At 58.9% G+C, this 21,712-nt stretch overlaps 1 protein-coding gene across 1 annotated transcript in view; it reads right to left on the bottom strand.

Moving 5' to 3' along the window:
• Window positions 1-339: 339 nt before the first annotated feature.
• Window positions 340-21,712, bottom strand: part of LOC117645943 (lachesin-like) — a 92,576-nt gene continuing 71,203 nt past the window's right edge. Inside the window, exons 6-16 of the mRNA XM_034386516.1 lie at window positions 16,203-16,306; window positions 12,492-12,699; window positions 10,982-11,137; window positions 7,351-7,479; window positions 7,125-7,262; window positions 6,581-6,610; window positions 5,176-5,325; window positions 2,720-2,773; window positions 2,015-2,104; window positions 1,351-1,428; window positions 340-347 (exon numbers count right to left, since the gene is read on the bottom strand). Of these exons, the coding sequence (XP_034242407.1) occupies window positions 340-347; window positions 1,351-1,428; window positions 2,015-2,104; window positions 2,720-2,773; window positions 5,176-5,325; window positions 6,581-6,610; window positions 7,125-7,262; window positions 7,351-7,479; window positions 10,982-11,137; window positions 12,492-12,699; window positions 16,203-16,306 (1,145 nt within the window). The remainder of the gene's footprint in view (window positions 348-1,350; window positions 1,429-2,014; window positions 2,105-2,719; window positions 2,774-5,175; window positions 5,326-6,580; window positions 6,611-7,124; window positions 7,263-7,350; window positions 7,480-10,981; window positions 11,138-12,491; window positions 12,700-16,202; window positions 16,307-21,712) is intronic.

The following is a 21,712-nucleotide window of genomic DNA, read 5'->3' as shown; positions in this document are numbered from 1 at the left end:
CGCGGCAATGAGACTACAGCGGTCAGTTAGACGAGCATTTCAAGTTTCAAGGCCCCAGCGCCTTTTCGGACATGTTTCTAGCGGCTAATAGTTTTGGAGAAGGGGAGGCTTGGTGAGGTAGAGCCGCACCAGGGTTTCGTACCAGCACCCGAGTTGCCCGAACAGATTCAACGCAGGCAGAGCACCTCGACTAGAAGAAGCAGACTCATTGGGTCTAGCAGCGAAATACAAAAAAAGACCTCACATGGAAAAATAACGATTTCACTACTTAGATTACTTTTGACATCACGTTCCTCTCAAACAACACACTTTCACAACGCACTTGGGGAGGCAGAAGCCTCACTTGTCTAAAACACGGAAAGAGTAAAATAATGAACACGCACTTACATCCTAGTCACACACACGAGGGCGAGACGCTTCTCGCGACGCTCTCAAGAAAAACAGTAACAAAACAACCAAAAAATAAACAATCAAAGATATGAGCGCTTTCCACACCGACGTTTGTTACAAAAATCTTTACACATGATAAACGACATTTTCATCAAACTCGTAGCTAAAATTATAACAATGGCAATCATCTCAGTAACATAAATAGCTCGAATAAATACATTTTTTAAAAACTTGAGAAAAATCAAATTAGAACAACCGCCGAAAGAGAAAGAAAATAAATCAAACCCAGCCGTCCATTTCCTCACGTGCCATGAACGCTTTCCCCTGCCGGACTCGTGACGGGTGTGACGTTGTCACGGGAGCGTCGTCATGGAGGTGTCACACGACGGGACGAAAGGCGGTGCGCCGTCCCGGCGAGGCACGGCTCGGTGCCTTGGAATCACTGATTGGGCACGCAAGAAGGCAAAACGACTGGCCTGCCGGACGACCGCCCCCATTCACGACATGAGCCCGAGAAGACCGAATCCGAGCCAAATCAGGAAATGAGTTCACACCTTCTTTGTTCTTTGTATTCGTTCTGGAAGCCGACTGACTCTTCTTGTGCGACTTGACTGTGTTATTTTGTCCGCCTTCTCTCGGCACGACGGAACAAAGCTTTCGTTCAACGGACGTGGCTGATACATGAAGCCGAGGCGACCCCAAGCAGAAGACTAGCGCGATTATTGTGTCCACGTCACTGCAGGTGCAACCCTACCCAGGTTGCTGGGAAGGAGATCCCGGTCCCGGCTCCGTCCGCGTGACTCCGCCAGTGAGCACTGCCACTGCCGGCGGCGGGGAGGCCGCGGAGGCCGCCGACGAGTCACACCGCGCCGACGACCGCGCCGGCCTGGAGTCACCGCGCCGAGAGCAGCGCGGCGCACGCCGCCGCCAGCACGGCCACGTTGGAGGCGCCGCGGCTGCCCGGCGCGCCGCTGCCCTGCGCCACGGGGTCGCGCACCTCCACGTGCGGCGCCAGGGTGTAGTCGTCGTCCGCCGACTCTGTGGACACGAAACACGACGCTTGAAGAAAAGGCCTTTCCTGTGGAAACGGAGGGAACGCCAGTCGGGCGTGCACACTGTGCGCTGTACAGCGCAGGGCCGGCAGGGCCCACTAGCCCAGCACTCCCAGGCAGCTAGTTCGCTCCACAGGTGCGCAAGCCTCGGAGCAAGCCCACTATGAGCCGACAGCAGCAGGAAAGCTTTAAATCAAGTCAGACGGACGGGCGAGAGAGCGGGTGCGACAGGCAGGAAGGGCAGTCAGACACAGAGGCAGACAGACAGACAGACAGACGGGCGAGAGAGCGGGTGCGACAGGCAGGAAGGGCAGTCAGACACAGAGGCAGACAGACAGACGGACAGACAGACGGCGCGTGCGCTTTTCTTTCTTTCTCTCCTCCAAGAAAGCGGGGGCCTTAGCGGGCACGGCCTGGAGGGAGGGTACTGAGTGGTAGCGGGCGCGGCCTCACGCCGTGTTTTCCAAAAACTTTGTAGCCGCTGCCGATCGCAAGCGCCCCGCCGCCTTCGACCGGAGTGGAGCCAGGCAGGCAGCCTGCTAGCCAGGCAGGCTATCCCGACCCCGACTCACCGTCCAGGGTGGTGTCGTCGATGTACGAGTCCGCGGCCAGCACCGAGTTCTCGCCGCGCTCCATCTTCAAAGGCTTGACCCGGCCTCGGTCTGCAAGCAGCAAAGCGGCAAGCTCAACATGAGGACAGACAGCGAAGGGGAGGCAGGGACTCGCGGGCCGACTGGCGGACCGACGGGGAAGAGCAGTGTTTCAAAAATTCTCCCGCCTCTCTTTCTCTTTTTCCCCGTTCCTCCTGTGAATAAGGAAGCGGGCCTGCTTCGCCTGCTTACGGCCTCGTTGGAGTCTTTTGGGCCCTTAATTCAGTTTATCGAGTTGATGGTCGTTCGCAGCTGAAACTGGCGAGGAGGAAGTGGATGATGATTGGACAAGGGAAGGACGGTGAAGTGGGTCGGGGAGGGGCAGGGGGGGGGGGCTGGTGATTGTAGTTTGCTCCAGACACACCCTCCTCCACTCCGCCTCGTGGAGTTAGACCGACCGGCCGATTTAATGCATAAGCGGGAACATCATCAATATCAATTTGGCGTCTGCGAGGACCTAATTCATACAGAGAGGGCTGGGCCGCCCCATCGCTCGGCCGGCTCGGCTCGCTCGGCTGGGGTTGCGTGGGTTGCGCTGCTCGGCTCGGCGCTGGACCGCCGCGGGAGGGAAGGGGGAGGGACTCTGTGGTAGCTCTTGATGCCCAGCAAGTGCCATGCAAAACTCACGTTTTTTCTTGGGCAGGATCGTCGAGGACGGCGTCGTCGGCGGCGCGGGAATCTCTGCAACGGAAAACGGCAACATGAGTGAGTGGGTTGACGCTGCGCGGACGCGGCGCGGACACGCAAAAGCCCACAGCCCCACTCCCGTACACTGCCGGAGATGGATGGACTCCGATCGCCGCGGCACGTGCGCGATTGTGTTTAATAACTTGTCAACATGCGCCAGCGCCGCGCCAGGCCGCCAGCTCGCTGGCCAAACACTTTTTCTGTTGATTGTTTCCTGGCCGAGATTATCTCGAGTGACACTGACAGATCGCCGTGCTCGTCCGGGCCGCTGCGTTGCGTCCGGAGAGCGCGGCGCGGAGCACGACGCGGAGAAGGGCAAGGAGTTGGAGTTGGAGCGCGCAGCGGAGGGGTAGAAAAAATGGTTGGTTCGCACACCTGCGGCCTGGCCAGCCTTGGCCCGCCTCGGTTCCCCAGCGGATAGGGGATTGGGGCTCGCACGGCCCCGCAAGGCCCCGCAAGGCCCCGCTCGGGGTCCCAGGGTGGCCCGGCCTCCCCGCGCGCAGATACCTGCAGCGCTTTGGAGTGCGTAGGCCGCTCAGTGGGCCAGAAAACCGGCGCCGGCAGCCAAAACTCTAGACACGTTTTGAGCTCCAGAGTCGCTAAACAGGACTCGAACCGAGCGCGTGACCACCAATGGATTCCTCGTTAGGAGAGCAATCCATTGATGGGGTCACACGTTCAATTCGTGTCCTATTTAGCGACTCTGGAGCTCAAAACGCGCCCGGGGCTTGGACCACGTCCACCGGTCTTCTGGCCCACTGCAGGCCGCGTGGGTGGCAAGAAGAGCCGGACGGGCTGTTTGCATCTCCCGCATGATGGACGACACTGTGGACAAGGTGGGCGACACCACGGACGAAATCGATGCGCCTTGTCGCCACCGAGGTTGACGCCGCCTAGCCCTCGCCTCACGCCGCGGTTCTGTTAGCATTGTTTCCATTTCCAGCCCCCGGCAGCCCCGCCAGCCCCCGCCAGCCAGCCACCGCACATGGGCACAAGACGGATGAAGCGGCACGCGGCTGCAGCTGCCCACCCCCCGCCGGGACTGCCGACGGCGATGTCGACGGGCCGCGACGCTTGGGGGCCAGCAGGGCCGAGCAGGGCTAGCAGGCGAGGCGGCGCCGCGACGCGGTAGTTACCGACTGAAATGGACAATTTTCAAGGAAGTAATGGGCAAAAAATTCTACGACTTGGATCTTTAAGTAGGTGGGACCGAACCAGCGATCGCACGCACGAGAGAGTTCGGCTGCGGTCGGCCGCCGGGACGAGTGCGCGAAGTCGCCGGTGCTGTTCGGCGAACGAAAAAAATAACGCAAACCCGCCTAACTTGGATTCGCCTTTGCCTGCCTCGTCCGCTCGATACACTGTTAAAAGAAACTGTAGGAAAACAGCACATTTACCAACGAGTGATTTGCTTTTAAGCAGCACGTGTCATCGGAACTTAAAACAGCACAAATGCTGTTAGGAAACAGCAAGTTTCATCATTGGAGAAAACAACAAATATAGTCGATTTCCAATGCTGGAAAACAGAACATCTTGTTTGTAAAATTAATGATATATGCTGTTTTGGAACGGTATCCTGTCATTTAAAAACAACACCATTCAATTGAAGATTTGCCGGAGCATTTTGCAGCTCACGGCTCAAATCAAACTCCAACTATGTCAAAATAAATTCTGTTGTTTCTGAACAGCATTTGTGTTGTAAAGTTTTTTAGCAACACTTCCAATTTTTAAACAGCGGTGAACTGTCCAAGAACTGCACGAACTGTTACAAAACAAATGTCTTGTTTGAGCCGTCAGGAAACTCCTATTTCCTTTTTGTGAATAACAGAGAGACCGCGTTGAAGAACAGTGCTGTTTGTAAACAGAAAAGAGCGTTTCTGAATGACTGAGCAGTCATTGGATAAGACTAGTATTGGATAAGACTAGGACCCTCGACATTCTTTTTGTAAATGTATAACAACTTTCTTGTTTGAAAACAGAAAAGTGTTGTTTATGAACAGGTTGGTGCCATTTGGAAATGGTAATTCTGTTACACAACAACTTATTGTCAGAGATCAGATACAGAGAGCCATCATCCCTTTTTACAACACTGCTGTTGAATAACGACTCAGTCTCCAACAATATGCCGTTCTTCTACAACAAGTGTTGCTAAAAAACTTAACAGGATATATGCTGTTAATTAACAGCATCTTTTCTATCAGTGTAGGCAACCGGTTTCGCGAGGCGGGCGGGAAAAGGGGGGGGGGCGGCGCTGGCATGGGAGGCTTTATCCCTCCCCAGGGTCACTAAACACAACACGGCGGCCCGGCCCGCCCCGCACACCTACGCCGCGGCCGCATACAAATTGATTCCTCGCGGCCGAGACGGCCTTCGGACTGCAACCCGCGGATGCTCACCGTCCAGCTTGATGACGCCGTCCGTCTCGCCGAGCGAGTTCTTGGCGACGCACTTGTAGGAGCCGAAGTCGTCCGGGCCCACGTTGCGGATCTTGAGCAGCATGTACTTGTTGTAGCCGTTGTCCGTCGACACGGCCTCGTACTTGTTGCCTGAAACATGCATGTCTGTGCGTCAGTCAGCACTGTGCCCTCGCAGAGCATTCGCGAAACAAAGTCGCCGGCCGCGCTCCGTGTCGCGTCCGTCTGCAGGGGGATGCGAATACGCGGATCGACTGGCCTCGACACTCGCCATTTGCATTGCAAATTGGCGTGGAATGGCGGCGTGGCGATGGCGGATGCGAGTCGCGGCACCGCCAGGCACCGCCAGGCGAGCAGCTGGGCCCTTTGCCGTGGGCCGCCCACCTTTAATTGGCCTCGCCCACTGGCACCGGAAACTCGCTTGTCCGCGACCAATTATTTTTCGGCCGCTCGATGGAATGCCTCTCGAAACGCACCCCGACTCAAGGACAGCGACGCTTGGAGGGAAAAAAAGACGCACGCCAGTCATGCACCGTGGCGTGTGCGAGCGAATCGAAAACAACTACTCAAAAAGTGCGCACAGTGCGTTCCGCGGCTAGTCGGACGGGGAGCGCGGGGCAGGCCAGGGGGCAGGCCTGCCCGGGAGGGAGACCTGTGAGGCTTGCAAGCGAGGGGGCGCGCGGCGGGGCGCACGGCGGCCAGGCAAAACGGGACGATAAACATCTCGTAAACATGCGGCACTTGGCGGTCCGGGCTATCGCACGCCACGGCACGCCACGGCACGCCTTGCCTTCCAGAACTGACTCCCCCCCCCCCTCCCCTCTGCGCGTGCAAGGGCTGCAAACTGGAGTGGTCCGGCAGTGCGGTGCGGAGAGTGAGGCGGTGCAGCAGTGCAGCAGGGCAGCGGCCCGCAGACCGATTCCGAGAGTCCTTTCCGTCCCTGTCTCTCACGCTCATGGGGCGTCCCATGAGGGAGCGAGAGAGACAGGGCGAGGAAAACGACTCTCGGAATCAGTCTGCCGGGTGGCCGAATCGCCGCCCAGTCATTCATCGAACGAACGAACGAACCAACCAACCGATGAATGAATGCAGCCAGGCAGCATCGGCTTTTACGGGAGGCTCGAATGGTTTTCGCCCGAATATATTGCTGAAGAGAAAAAAAAAGACATGCTCAAGACAAAAAAAAAATGAAAAAAAGAAGGCAGTGGTATTTGAATCCGGGTCGTGCTGAGCGCGTGCTTGCCCCCGTTCCTACTGCCACTACGATAAAGTTACGGTCCAGGATGCTGGCTGGGCAGGCAGGCCGGGCAGGGCAGCTTTGCCAGTGCTAGCGGCCGTGCCACGCCGTGCTGTGCCATGCCGTGCCGCACCTCGCCGTATAGCCCACCTGCTTTGCTTCCCACGGGCGGCGGCCCTCCTGGACAAGGAACAATAACACCGTTTACTGTCCGAAGTCATCAACCGATCCGACTAGGCTAGAGGTTCAAAGCGCCCGATAACAATGCACTGCCAGTTACGGGTGTACTAGCGATTAAGAAATACCCGAAGGCAGGACCACTCCGGAGTAGTGATATCTCGCTTGAAACCTTACGAAGTATTAGGGTTCAAACTTTTAAGTTTGTAATACGGAAAAATAGTTTGTAAGCTACGGAGTATTTTCTCAAAGCTTATGTGTGCGCAAAATTCTTTGTTGCAACAAGCTACTTTTGTTTGTAAGGCCTAAAGCAATTTGTAAGGTTTTTTAGAACGACGATGTTACTATCTAGAAAATGCTAAAAAAGAATAAAAAATAGGGCGAAGTGGTCCATCCCTCAGTCTCAGAATGAAGCAGCAAAGGTATGACAACAACGCTAGTCCACTCTGGCGTTTTCGATGGTAAAACGGCCGCTACCCCGCGGCTCGCGCGGCTCCGCGCTCCCCTCCCCACTCACCTGATACGATCATGTCCCCCCTCTCCGTGGTCCAGTAGTTGATGGAGTGCGGGTAGGCCTCGGTGTGGCACGCCAGCTTCACGTCCTGCCCGATGTACGCGCCCTCCAGCTGGTTGGGGATGGACAGCATGGGCGGGACTGGCGGAGCGGGCCGAAAGTTCGATATTTTAGCAGTTGCACTGTGCCAAGATAATTAGGCGGTCATTTCTCGAAGCGTGGCACTCACACTGCACCCGCAGGAAGACCCTCTTGCTGATGGAGGGCGGCACCGAGTTGGACGCGATGCAGAGGTACGCGCCCATGTGCAGCCTGGACACCTTGGTGATGTGCAGCGTCTCGCCGTCCACCACCGTCACTGCAACAACCACGGCCACTCAGTCCACCTGGCCGTCCTGGCGGCGTGCTGCGCGGCCCCCGGGACTTGGCATTCAGCGCGGCGCCCCGCTCACGCCCGAGAAGGCCCGCCCCCTGTATTATCAAACGATTTCTCGACAACATCAACAATCCCTGGCCAACTCATGAGCTCCACGCGCGCGGCGTGGCGAGGCGTGCCAGGGCGGGGCGGGGCGGGGCGGGGCGGGGCGGGGTGGGGGTGTCGCCCAATGCCGCCACTGCTATTCGAGGCACGCAGCCCGTCCCAGGACACTGTACCGGGAGGGGCGCGGGACGCATCCAGAGTGCGGTGTGGAGTGGCAGCGTGGCACAGCGTGGCAGGAGGGGACTCAGTTTATCCCTCCTCTGCCTCCCCTTCCCTCTCACTCCCTCTCACGGGCCGCTAGCGACAAGCCGGAGAAGTGATTTGGAGATCCAACGGGCAGGCAGACAACCTTGGCGCGCGGAAGGCCGGTCGGCGCGCCCCGCCGTGCCGCCGTGCCGCCCCAGCAGACTGATTCCGATTCACCGCTCTGTCTCCCTCTCACTCATCGGGCGCACCGCATGGGTGCGACAGAGACAGAGCGACGAAAAGGACTCTCGGAATGAGCCTACAGTGCCTCGGAGGCGAGACGCAGCGAGACGACGCCGTGGCCCGCAGGACGAAGCGCGACGCACACCAAGTACGCCACTTTCCGGAAGTTGATAACCGCGGCGATCGTGGTCCTCGTTCTTCACTCCGGCCGCTCGTCGCGCCGATAAGGACGTTCCGACCGCGAGTCGGCGAGTCGCGGACGGAGGCGCTCTCGGCGGCCGGCCTCTTTATTTTTCCACCGATCATTAGCACGTTGGCGATAAGAGTCTTGCCGCGAACACCTAGCACCGCCCCTCGCCCACCCCCGTTCAAGTTTCCTGTCACCCCCATCCACCCCGCTGCTGTCTAAAGTCACGCCGATGCCCCCGCCCCGCCCCGCCCCGCCCGCTGCCATGACTTTGCCTCACCTCCTTTCGCTGGAAGTGACTTCTCCTGAAAGAGCGACAGAGGGCGAGGAAAAAAAGGCGACTCTGCTGCTCCGCAGTTGACGTTCGAGTTGTGACGGGTGGGCGGCGGGGCGGCGCGGCCGGGCCGCATCCAGGCCAAGGAAAGGGAGAGGTGTGGCAGGGCGAAAAAAAAAAATCAAGGGAAAAAGAACCTTTTGCAACCCGGAGTCAAACGTACGGCCCGAAGGGCCGCAGGCGCGCGCACCTCAGAGTGCATCACTTGATCCCCGCGTTTACCGCCGGCCGCCACCGGCCCAGACAAAAACGGTTGCTTTGCCTCTGCGGCCGTAAAAAGGGCGGGGAGGGGGAGGATCCCCGGCCCCACTTGTCGCTGAGGCGGATCAGCCGAGCTCACATCGGATCAGCGCGCCACGGCCGCCACGGCAGCCACGGCCACGCGGCACGGCCCGGCCGCCCCCTGTCATCTCGAATCGGGTGGCTTTGCCCGGCCCACAAGTGCCCCAGAGTGGCCCGCGGCACGCGGTTCATATTTTGCAGAGTATCTTGCCTAAAATAGCTGCGGTGGCGGGGCGGCTGGAGTGGCAGGCCGGGCAGGCACCACAAAGGCTGCTTTGTGCCGCGAGAGGGACTGCCCGCCCCGCCCCGCCACACCCCGCCCCGCCTCATGTCGCGTCCTGACACCAGAGCGCGCTGGATATCATGATGGATACCCGCCCCTGCTGCCAAAAGGGGCCGCGGGCGGGGCGGGGCGGGGCGAGGCGGGCTAGATTGGCCTGCCGAGGTGGGGCTGCCGACAGCCGAAAGAAGTTTTATGGGCTGACCGCGCGGTGCGGCGACCGCGGCCAAGGCAGCCCAAGGCGATCTGGCGGCTGTCCGGTCGATTAAGTATATCGAAACAATGAGAGGAAAACAAAGGCGCTGGCAGTCTTGGCAGTCATTGTCGCCTCACAATGCGGAGAGAAATGCCTCAGCCTTGAGCTTTGAACCATCAGGCCGGTATCGCCCGATCACCACCCCTCGCCTCGCCCCCACCACGCCGTGTTCGACAGCGACATTCCCCAGTCGCAGCCCCGCGCGGCCCGCATCGAGGCCCTGGACGTGCATTTTATTTCCCCCAGCCCGCGTCCCAGTTCTTTACTTCCTCTGTCGGCCCCGCCCCGTCCCGCCAAGCCTCGGGGTCGCGGCGTGGCCCTCGGCGACAAACTCGGCCACATCTGGCAAGCCCCGGCAAGCCCCGGCAAGCCCGGCGAGGCTGCAAACTCGAACCAAAATATTGCTTGGCGTCGCCGCTTTAATGTGTTAAAGTGGAAAATTACCTCCGAGCGATTTCCCCCGCCCCTCTGCCCAGCCCACCTCGCCCCTCTCCCTCTTCCCGCGACCCGCCCCCTCCCCCACCCCTGCCCGGGGAGAGGAGGGGGCGGGGCGGGGAGGGGCCCGAGCGAGAGGTGGAATCGCTCCAGGCCATTTGGAACGAAAAGAAGATCTGAAGAAACTGAAATACGGAAGCAAAATAAAAGGTCAGACGAGTCTCGCCTCGCCCAGGGCCTGGAAGCCTCGCTGGAAGCCTTGCTGGCCGGGGCGGCGCTCTTTCGCGGCCCTTTCCAGTGCGGGGAGCGACGCGGGCGGGCCGCTTGGGAGGTCCACGTCTGCACGCGCGTTGCAGTGGTCGCGGCGGCACACAGCAAAACCAACTTTCCGACACTCTCAAAATCTTACGAAGTATTTTGAGCATACATATAACAAACTAAAATACTTTGTTATACGAAGAAATAGTTCGTAAATTACGAAGTATTTTCTTTGTAAGCTTACGTATGCTCAAAATACTTTGTTATACAAACTACTTTTCTTTGTAAGGCCCAAAATAGTTTGTAAGGTTTTCTCAGTGGAAAGAAAATTACTCGCTTCTCACGAAAAACGAGCACACCAATGACGAGCACACTGCGACGGCAAGCGCCGTGCGGGTAGGCAAAGTGGAGGCACGGCTGAGCCGCGGGACTGCCTACCCCGCCGTCCGCAGGCGCGCGGCCCAGTCGGACGCCGTGGAGGTCGGCAACCTGGAAGCACGGCTGCGCCGCGGGACTGCCTACCCAGTCCGCCGCAGGCGCGCTGCTCCGCTGCTTCCGCGGACCGGCACGCCGCCCGTGCGGCCAGGGCAGGCCAGGGCAGGGCGTGGTGGGCCATGTGTCATCATAGACCGGCGGACATCTCGGCGGCGCGGGCAGCGGGCCGGCCACAGGGCGGTAAGCCTCCACCACACACACTGGTCGTAAAAGTGTCGGCAAGGCGGCGCGGGGTGGGCCTGGGCCTCTGGGCCTTGCGGTGCAGAGGGCGGCACGGGCACGGCGAGCACGGGGTGCTTCCGGCCTCAGCCTCCGCGGCAAGTGGCCGCCGATAGACTCATAAGCCGCGCCGGCCACGTAGCGACTCTCCGTTCTCGTCGGCGTGGTCGGCGTCGTTAGCCCCCTCCCCCTCCCCCCACTGACCGGGCTCCCCGTTGTAGCTGATGTCCTCGCCGTCCTCGCGGCGCCACATGACGTAGGGCTCCGGGTAGCCGTGCGCCTTGCAGGTCAGCGTCACGTTGGAGGACTCCCGCACCACCATGTCCGTGGACGTGTCCTTGTCCACGATGGTCGGCGGCACTGCGACAGAAAGAAGACCGTGTTAGCACGCTGCGGCAGGCGGTGCGTGGTGTTGCTCCGGCTCCGCAACGACGAGGCCGACGCACGTGCGGTGCCACCTGTGCGCGGCCTGCCTCGCGGCCATAAACAACTCGAGCCGCGCCGACGGGGCAGGCAGACAGGCAGCGAGGCTGTCCAGTTTGTAACTGAATCATGGCGTAATGAATGTCTCAGGTGTTGCTGGCAGTGGCGCGGCGCGGCGTGTCACCGCAGCCCCAATGAGGTCGAGTCCCGCGGCCACTCCGGCCGTCGCCTGCACTGCAAGCTGCTGGCGCTGCGCGGCGTGTCGCCGCAGCCCCAATGAGGTCGAGTCCCGCGGCCACTCCGGCCGTCGCCTGCACTGCAAGCCCGGCTGGGCGTGCGCCGGCGTGGTCGGCCGCAGCCCCAATGAGGTCGAGTCCCGCGGCCACTCCGGCCGTCGCCTGCACTGCAAGCTGCTGGCGCTGCGCGGCGTGTCGCCGCAGCCCCAATGAGGTCGAGTCCCGCGGCCACTCCGGCCGTCGCCTGCACTGCAAGCTGCTGGCGCTGCGCGGCGTGTCACCGCAGCCCCAATGAGGTCGAGTCCCGCGGCCACTCCGGCCGTCGCCTGCACTGCAAGCTGCTGGCGCTGCGCGGCGTGTCGCCGCAGCCCCAATGAGGTCGAGTCCCGCGGCCACTCCGGCCGTCGCCTGCACTGCAAGCTGCTGGCGCTGCGCGGCGTGTCACCGCAGCCCCAATGAGGTCGAGTCCCGCGGCCACTCCGGCCGTCGCCTGCACTGCAAGCTGCTGGCGCTGCGCGGCGTGTCGCCGCAGCCCCAATGAGGTCGAGTCCCGCGGCCACTCCGGCCGTCGCCTGCACTGCAAGCTGCTGGCGCTGCGCGGCGTGTCGCCGCAGCCCCAATGAGGTCGAGTCCCGCGGCCACTCCGGCCGTCGCCTGCACTGCAAGCTGCTGGCGCTGCTGGCGGCGCTGTCCGCGGGGCAGGCTGGCCGGCCGTGCGGTCAGGCGCCTCCCTCTGCCTTGGCCTGCCCTGGCCGAGGCCGTGACAGCCGTGCGGTGCGACTGCCACACCAACGCCACAGCGAAAAGGAAAACAGCGGGCAAAAACGCTTATCGGCAACTTTGGACAGGTGTTCCTAAAATAACCTAATCTTAGGACAAAGAGACAACAGAAGAAACAAAAAACACAAAAACTACCCGCTGATACACCTTTATGTCTCACCTTAGGAACGACATGATGGACGCACTTAAAACTATCAACCTCGCAAAGCTGTTCAACATGTTGACAAATCTTTGAAAGATTTAAGATATTCTGATACACTGCTGCTGCTACTCACCCACGACCTGCAGGTAGCCCTGGCGGCTGCGCATGGGGTCCGTGTTGACCTGGCACATGTACCAGCCGCGGTCCGTCTCGTGCACGTCCTTGATGTGCAGGTACCAGGAGCGGGCGTCGTTGTGCGTCAGCGAGATGCGCGGATTCTGCGTGATGATGCTGTGGTGGATGGACAGGATGGTCTGCGTGTCCACGCGCACCCACGCCACCTGGGGGCACACGGAGTCAAGGCGTTTGGAACAGGAAAAAACAAGAAGTGTTCGGAATCGAACTCGCGACCGGCCCATTACGAAGCTAAGAGTCTACCAACACAGCCGCCGTTCACATGCTATTCCTATCGCAACCGGTGGCGCCAACATTAGCTCCCTTGACCGCCCTCCACGCGAGCACCACCACGACGACGGCGAGCATCGCCTCCTCGAGCAGCGACACCACGCCAACAACAACAAGCGCCAGCCAGCGACCCTCCCCGATTACCCAAGGGGCCCTCCTCTGTTTTCCCACGGGGGCGGCGGGGCGGCGAGGGGGTCGCAGCCCCGTCCGGTCACCCTCGGCGGCGCCGTGTGACGAGGCGCGGGGCGGGGCGGGGCGGGGCGGGGCGGGGCGCGAGGCGTGCCGGGCTGTCGCTGCTGTCGCTGCTGTCGCGGCGCCGCGTCACGCCGAGACACGCGCCCCGCCACTCAATCCGCACGCCAAACGCACGCCACGCGCACGCCACGCCGAGGCACGCGTCACTCGCACCGCCGTGGCGCCGCGGCGCTGCAGGGGGCGCCCACAAAAAATAACCACATGTTTTTATTGTTCTGTTTTGTTCTTTTGCGGAGAGGTGTAATATTTTGGAGCTACTTCGCGTGGTCATACTGAAAGAGTGCCTCTGCCACAGAGTCCATGAGGATCTTCGCCCTCTGCCAGGTGCGCGGGTACCGCCCAGAGAAGAAAACGTCACGAGAATGAGGCAAAAGTTTGAAAATAAATCAAGGGCTAATGTTTGGCGGTGTCATGTTGTGCCAGGGCTGATAATCTTATCACACGCCGCGCCGCCCCGCCCGGCGAAGGTCCCGCCCCGCACGCACACACTCAAGTGACGACTTTACCAGCGAAGGGGAGGGCCGAGAGGCCGAAAGGGTGGCGGGGATCTGATCGTCTGGATTGAGTTAGCCGTGGCGGCGGCTGCTGCCGGGCAAGCCGCGCCAGCCAGGAGGAGCAGTAAAATCCCTGAAAGGATCGCTGCGAAATGGTCGACGCGATCACGCGGCCCGGAGAGAGAGAGAGAGAGAGAGAGAGAGAGAGAGAGAGAGAGAGAGAGAGAGAGAGAGAGAGAGAGAGAGAGAGTAGAAGGGGGCCGAACTGCTTCCCTTTCTTTTATTCGGCGCGCCGCTTATGAGAACGCACCGCCTCCTCGCCCTCCTTGCGCACGCGGAGCACGGCGTCGGAGCACGGCGTCGGCCGAGTCGCGGGGAGCACGCCGCCCAGCGCGTCGCGTCGCCAAGGTGCCGCCACGCCACGCCACGCCACTCCCCCACGGCTGTTAACTTGGTCCCTCCAAAAGTCGCGAGAGCGATTTCGCGCGACTCTGCGCGATTTTGCGGGATTTTGTCTGCGCTTGCACCTCCGCCCCGGCTCCGCCCCGCCTTCGCCTCAACCGGGTCCTGGCCCTGGCGGTGCCCTGGCGGTCCCCGGGCCGGGACGCCCCAGCCAGGCAGGCAAGCGGCCTGGAGGGTGGCAGCGTGCAGAATGTCGCACACGGCTTCTTAAGGGGAGCAAAAAAAAGAAGGAGCAGTCGCGAAGAAAGGCTTCCGTAAAACTTACGGCACGAGATAAGACCAAAGTCAAGGAACGCGCGGGCGGGAACCCCAGCCAGCGGCGGCGTGGCGGTTGGCGGCGAGGCGTTGGAATCGAGGCGGGGGGCTGTCACTCTCGGCTCCCCTCGGCCCGCCCCGCCCCGCCAGACGACCACTGCGATTATCAAGCCCCGGGGGAGGGGCGGGGCAGGCGGGGCAGGCGGGGCGACGCACGGGGTAATCTAGGCGTGGCGTGGCGTTCGACGGCCCGTCACAACCTGCCTGCCTTCGCCTGCCTGCTTCAAATTCCCAAATACGCGCTCGCAAGGACGAGAGCAAAGGACGAACGAGGCCAGAAAACCAAACCACAAAGAGATGCGCGCTGTGCATTAACTTTTTGAATAAGTTAAGATCTAAAAATTTAAGACTAGGCCTGAGACTCCGAGGACTATTGGCAATGTACTATTTTTGATACAAGCTGCACACAAAACTTACAGTCCTGGAAGCGCGCCATTACAAGCATGCGCTTCTAGGAGTGTATTGAGAACACACTCAAGTTGTGTGTGTCGGAACGGTTCTGTACACTCTACCACATTTTTGTAACGGTTCCCGTTGGTAACAGACTTACTTTGGACTTAGTCCTGCTATCACTGCGTCGCCACTGACAGTGTATATGCTTTTATCTGCGGCCTGCGCATCATCACATGGCAGTGGCGCGAGGCAAGGCCGAAATTCGAGTCGCCGAGAGAAAGAAGCTCACATCGGCCGGCCCGTTCATTCAACGGCCGCAGTTGATTCGGGACGCGCCACCGCAAAAAAGCTAAGCGCGGCCGGAGCGGGGCGAAACGAAGCGAAACACGGCCAATCCACGACTCTGGCATGCCGTGCCGCGCCCTGCCCTGCCCTGCCTGCCCTGCCCGGCACGCAGATAGGCCGCACAATGGGCATCGCGCCGCGGCCATGGCGGTTCGAGGTTTGACACTGAGGAATTTGGAATCTGATACGCCGACCCGTTTGTCACGGCACCACACTTTTATTTCGGCCGGCCTGGACGCGAATCCAAATAGGAGCGCCCCTCTCTCTCTCACTGCGTGTGTGTTTGTGTGTGGCGGCTGGAGGGGGTGGGGGCAACCCGTGATTAGCTTTGTGGGCTTGTTATTAGTTCGCGTGTGTGTGTCATGGTAATTTAGTTTCCGAACCTCGATTATACGGCGCATGCGGGCCGCGACATGGTCATGGAAAAAATAGAGGGGTAATATGATGAGAGCGTGGAGGCGATTCTGAGGGCACGCGTGAGCGGCTGCGGCCCCGCGCGTCCCTCGCCCTGCACCCTGCGCGCTGCGCCCGGAGACGGGGACGCCCTTCTGCCCTCCGCCCGACGCAAATCGTGTTTATTCTTGCCGCCAAGAAAAACAGCGAGGGCCCTCCGATCCCCCTGATCTTCCTCCTGGGCGCGTCGCCTCGCGTTACCGCAGCGCCGCAGCGATGAGGCGAAAAATCGCGGCCAATCTCGTGAATCTCGGATGACATCGGCCGGGCAGCCCAAGGCGAGGCGAGGCGAGGTTGATAGAATCAACAGCCTCGAGGTTTGTGTGTTTCGAGCCGCGCGGGAGGCTGGGGCCGGACACTCCTTTGGCGGCGAATGGCTTTCTAAACGGTGCGGCCCATTGCGGGGCCCATTCGCTGCGCCGCGGAGCCCCACCGGGGCAGGGGCTCGGCGGGCACGGCGGGCACGGCCGCAGGGGGCGCGGCTACCACCGCAGGGGGATTACGCCAGGCCCGGCCGGGACACCGCCCGGAACCAAAGCCACTTTTTCCTTTGCACCACACGTCCCGGGCCCAAAGCATGTTTTCCTTCGCGTTTCTTTTTCTGAATGCGTTAAATAAACCCGAAACTGCCTGCTCCACCAAGTCTTCGCCGTGGTGCTCACCTTGTAGTTCTGGAGGTTGTCGACCACGCAGGCGAGCAGCGCGTCCCGGCCCACCGTCACGGTCACGTTCGGGATGGGTTCGGCGAACTTCGGGAACATGGACTCTGCAACAGAAAGGAACGCCGTTAAACCTCACCGAGCCACTCACGCACTGGGCCGCCTCCTGAAACAAAGCGAAGGTGGGTCTACGTGCAGCCCCCTCTCTCCCCGTCGCCCATGCACACACTCCCGATAAAGGCCACCGGGAGAATCAATCCGCTGCGTGTCCCTCCCCACCGAGCCGAGATGAGATGAGATGAGATTTATTTTGATCGCTTCTCTCCGTCCCGCTCGGCTTCCGGTTCGTTCGGATCACCGAGCCAGCCAGTGATCCACCTTCAGGCCGACGGCTGCAGGCCGCGTGTCACCTGGCCTGCAATTTTTATTCAATATTTTTCGTCAGATTGGTAGAGTTCCCTTTTTTCCAAATGAATGTTTGACAAAGTTTGTAGAGGCATATTGATTGGTGGAAGGGAGTTTTCGTTAGAGGAAAAGAGCCTCTCCCTTCTAAAGTGCAAGTCATCGCCGATAATGTTACTCGGAAGCCACGCGCGCTCGGTCACGTTCGAACGCTTTTAAACCCTGGTTCAAATCTGAAATTTTTTCATTTTCATCCATTTTTTCCCTTAAGAATGTTGTACAAGTCAATGAGGACAGGGCAGTAACCTAGCCTGGGTCGGCGGCGACGCGACGCGAGGTCCCCGACACTCTCAGCACTCCTTCACGCTGCCCCAGCAAAGCCGGTGGAGCACCCCCCCCCTCCCCCCTCCCCCGACCGCAGTTTAAATGACAGAAAGCAGCTTTCACCGAAAATGGCTGACTTTGCGCGCCGCCGCACTTGGCATTCAAGGAAGCCGCGGCGTGGGGAGGCGAAGGGGAGGGGATGAGTGAAGACCGTGGATGTGGCGGCGGGGGAGGGGGCTTACAGTCATTAGAGCTGTAATGTGCGAAAGGTGCCTGTTAAACAGGCCGCGATAACCGCGCGCTGCCAGACACAATTGGCTCAGCACTGATGGCAGGGGTAATGGCACAGACAGGCAGACAGACAGACGGACACGCGGCCGGGCGAACGGACGGACTCGGCAGAGGCGAGGAGAGCAGCTTGAAAAAAGAAACAGCAACTTATTTGCAAAACACTCGCAATAACCTTGTTGTGCAGCCATTACACTGGGATCGCTTCGATATCTCGCTTCTGGCCGCTGCAGGCTGTAGGCGCGTTGGCCTCGGCGTCGGCCTCGGCGTTGGCGGGGTGTTGGCCCGACGACTCGGAGAGACGACGCACTGGGGAGGCCTTTGGGCGCCTTTGGGCCTTTGCCCGCCGCGATCCTCGGCGAGGTCCTCGGTGAGGCGCTCCATTTAGGCAGCCCCCCCCCCCCCCCCCCCCGGCCGGCACGGCAGGGCTCCCCGACTCGACTCGCTTAAAAAGTCTTCCGAAACGCGTTACTGCGCGAGGCGCGCCCCGCGAGGAGAGGAGCGACTTGCCAACTAGGAACCACTTTCTTTTGCCCTGCTGTGCCTTTGGCTTCGGATTTCGGCTGTTGTCAAATTAATCAGGGACTAAATCCGGGGCGGCAATGTGGCACTCGCGGCGCTCCTCTTCGCACGCGGACGAAGGTGCTGAGCGTTCTGAAGGCCCTGAACGTCCCGGAGTGGAGGCCCTAAACGTCCTGGAGGCCCTAAACGTCCTGGAGATCCTGAACGTCCTGAACGTTCTGGATGCCCTGGAAGTCCTTGAGGCCCTGAACCTCCTGGAGGTCCTGAACGTTCTGGACGCCCTGGAAGTCCTGGAGGTCCTGAAAGTCCTGGAGGCCCTGAACATCCTAGAGGTCCTGAAAGTCCTGGAGGTCCTGAGCGTTCTGGATGCCCTGGAAGTCCTGGAGGTCCTGAACGTTCTGGACGCCCTGGAAGTCCTGGAGGCCGTGGAAGTGCGCTGGGCTCGGGGCCACTTGGTCCACGGCACACGTCGGAGACTTTAAGTGTCACGCCCGGGTGCCCCATTCAGCCCAGACACTCTAACCCCCTCCACGGGGAGGCGCCCCACTACGCACCTGGCCCATGACGGACATCCCCGTCTCCCTCTCTCCCCCCTCGCCCGCCTTCGACCCGAATAAGCCTCGTATTCCTCAGCGTGTCCTCCGGCACGGCCTCCTCGCCGGCCTGCCCGGGTCTCGGACGAAAGAGTGGCGGTCAGGGTACCAGGATTAATCGCCTGCCTTCGTCGTCACAGTGGTTTAAAATGCGATTTTCGGGGGAATAAGTCCTAGCAAGCGTCCCGTACGACCAAATGCTACTAGAATTGAACTGAATCATCCGTGGGCAATAGGCAAAGACCAGTTCAAAGTAAAAAGTGGTCCGATAAAAATTTGATTTTTAATGCTAAAATCATGCACTGTTAAGAAAAGTCGTTATTTTACAACAGTAATCCCAACAATTAGTGTTGTAATTTAACAAGAAATAATTCGTCAAATAACTACAAGATTCATGAAATAAACAATTGTCATATTTTCGACAAACTTTACTCAAAAATTTAGGAATAAATTCGTAATTTTACGATGAAATCTTAATGTTACTGACGAAAGATCGTAGTTTTACTGCTAAAATCGTTTTCTTACGACTATTCACGCGTATACTTGTTTTCTTACAAATCAAGCTCACTTTTATGAATAGTTGCCTGTTAAATCTGTACCACGAACTGCACTGTTTTTTTACAAAGTAAATTGTAAATTGACAAACTGTTCATCATTTTACAAACTGCTTCTTAATTTTACAGGTGAAATTGTAAATTTATAAGTATGATTGTAAAAGCAAGTCTGAAAAATGCGTTTTCGTCCGTTGTTTCCTTACTAATATAGGAAGAAAAAATGCCTGAAACGACCAAAATTTTAGGATTAAGTTTGTAAGTTTAAGAATATTTTTGTAAATTGACGAAAAAAAGATGGATGATCAGATCGTTTTTGAAATTTACGAGCAGTTCGTGGTACAGATTTAACAGACAACTAGTCGTAATTTCACAAAATAATCCCGAACAGTGTGAGAAAAATAGCAAAATTAGAAGAAAAATGAAAGAATTGACAAAAAGTGCAAAACTAAAAAAGGCTCAAAATGCTTAGTTTTAACTTCTAAGCCGCATTAAACCATTTTGTTACTAAGAAAAACAAATAATTTGAAAAGAAAAACAATTGCACTGATGTTTTTTTTGTTTTGAATGGTGCACACCAGAAGCGATTATCCCCAAAACTAATCAATTTGGCACGTTTTTGTGGTGTTGGTCCCCTTGCGTTTCGTGTTGCGGACGAGTGCGGAAAAGTTATCATCGGGGCATCTTAATATACATGTAAGGGAATCGTCTCGCACCAATAACTCCGCCCCATCGGGCCCCATCGATGTCCGAAACTCCAAAAGTGTGTTTTTTAATGTGTTGAACGCATTTGTAGGAAAAACCCGCCACCGTGAGCCAAACCGCGAACGAAATGTTGCGCTGTGGGCTGCTTTCCTTTGATTAATGATGAAACGAAAAGAAAAACACGCCAACTTACCAGTACCATCGCCCTCATTGGAAAAATAAGGGTAGGAAACATCTAAGAAAATTAGGTGAATTTGATCAAAATACAAAAGACGTAAGTCAAACCCTTCCCAGTGGCTCCCAGAGTCATATAAAAATCTATAAACGTCATTTTATATTGTATTGGAGTATTATAGTTCGTTTCCACCCCCCAGAATGCCCCCCGCGACACTTTTGAAAAATCGCTTTATTCCCCCTAAAACAGGATTTTAAACCACTGTGGTCGTGGAGGCCTCCGCCGCTCCTTATCAGCCCGCGTGGCCACGAGGACCGTCTGCCGGGGGCCAGACAGAGCCAAGCCGCCCGACTTGGCGAAAACCGCTCCCATTTTTAGCAAGTTTGTTTTTGGCGGTGCAGTTTGTAACACAGCGAGCGTGTGAGGTGTTGTGAGGCCCGGGCCGCCACACTGCGACGTGCCTGGCTGCGGCGCTAGCGCTGCTGGGCCAGACAGGATCGGACGTGAGGTCATCAAGTCGGCATGCGCCACTACACTATGGGTTAACACACTGCCACCCCCGCACGTGGCGCCCGTGGCGCCGAACCTGCGCCGCCCTGCCGCCGTGCCGCTACAGCCAAGCGTTCGGACGGAAAGCAACTTTCCACTGCACCAAACGAAGCAAGCTTTGTACCGGTCGAATTTCACGCAAGCACTACTGTGGTTCTGGGAATTGTAAATTGAAACTTTAAAAAAAATTTCAAAAGTGTAATTTTTTAAAAATTATAGAAACAAATTTGTAAAATTGGTTTCAATTTTTGATGGTTTGAGTTGTTAAGTGCTTTGTTGTCAAGTTGGCAGTTGTTTCCCGCCCAGTACGTCTGTTCCACGCAGTTCCTCGGAGGACTGCTGCGCCGTGCTGCGCGAGATAGCAGGGTCGTATTGATTCTCGCGTGCGTTTGATCTGCGGCGCACCAAGCCCCGCAGGAGATTCAGTCTCCGTCCTTGTCTCGCACACTGGCACAGCGCTAGACAGATGGATAGACGGAAACAGGCGGGGTGGACCTTCCACACAGCGACCTGCGTGATGCGTAATTACCCTCAGATGGTTATCTGTGCGCGCGTGTGTGTGCGTGCGTCACTTCAAAGCGAGGTGCTGCTTGCTGCGCGTGGTGCCGAGCGCCTGCGCGGTAGGCAACTCGTCGTCGGCGTGCTCCGCGGCGCGGCGGGCCGGCCTACTCCGGACTTCGCAGGCGCTGGCCGCGGACGGGCGGGCGGCCCGGCCCGGCGCACTTTGCGGTAATGCAGTGCAGGGCGGTGCAGCGCAGGGCCGCCGCTGTCGCCGAACTGCACGCGCGGCCTGCACCGTTAGCGCGCATTAAAACCGTAAACTAATATTACGGCCGGGGCGGGGCCGCGGGGCGCAGACGCCACTGCACCGCACTACTCTGCCCGCGGGAATTCAATTTGACGGCAGCCAGAGGAGTGGCTTCCGCCTCGGCTTCCGCGGTGTCCCTGCCAGTTTGTCGACGCCTCTTTGTTTGCCAAGTGCTTGTTGTTGTTGTTGAGCCCCGGGCCGAGGCGGGCCGAGGCGCGTGCCGATCCGCGACGGGCTGAGCAGGCTGAGCCCCCGGGGGCCGTGGCGGGCGGGAGGGCCCCGATAACAATGACCACAAGAAGTGGCTGAGAAGCCGCCGACGCGAGACCCTCCAGTCGCGCCACAAAGGAGCGTCGAGGGCCGCCCCGCCCCGCCCCCCCGCCGCGCCCCGCCGCGCCCCCCCGCCCCGCCCCGCCGCGCCCCGCCCCGCCCCGCCAGGGACTCGGTGCAAGAAACGACAAGCAACAGGTCGGAGCCACAATGCGTTATTATAATCTAAAGTGGGAGATCGGCGTGGCGGGGCCAGTGGCCGGTGGTCTTCCGGCGGCGTAGCACTTTAGCAGTGTGGCAGCGTAGCTTTGCGGCGTAGCATGGCA

The sequence above is a fragment of the Thrips palmi genome, unplaced genomic scaffold, assembly GCF_012932325.1.
Source record: "Thrips palmi isolate BJ-2018 unplaced genomic scaffold, TpBJ-2018v1 HiC_scaffold_10, whole genome shotgun sequence".
Lineage (NCBI taxonomy): Eukaryota > Metazoa > Arthropoda > Insecta > Thysanoptera > Thripidae > Thrips > Thrips palmi.
Note: the sequence above shows the minus strand (reverse complement) of the source record. Positions and strands in the feature narration are given on the sequence as shown.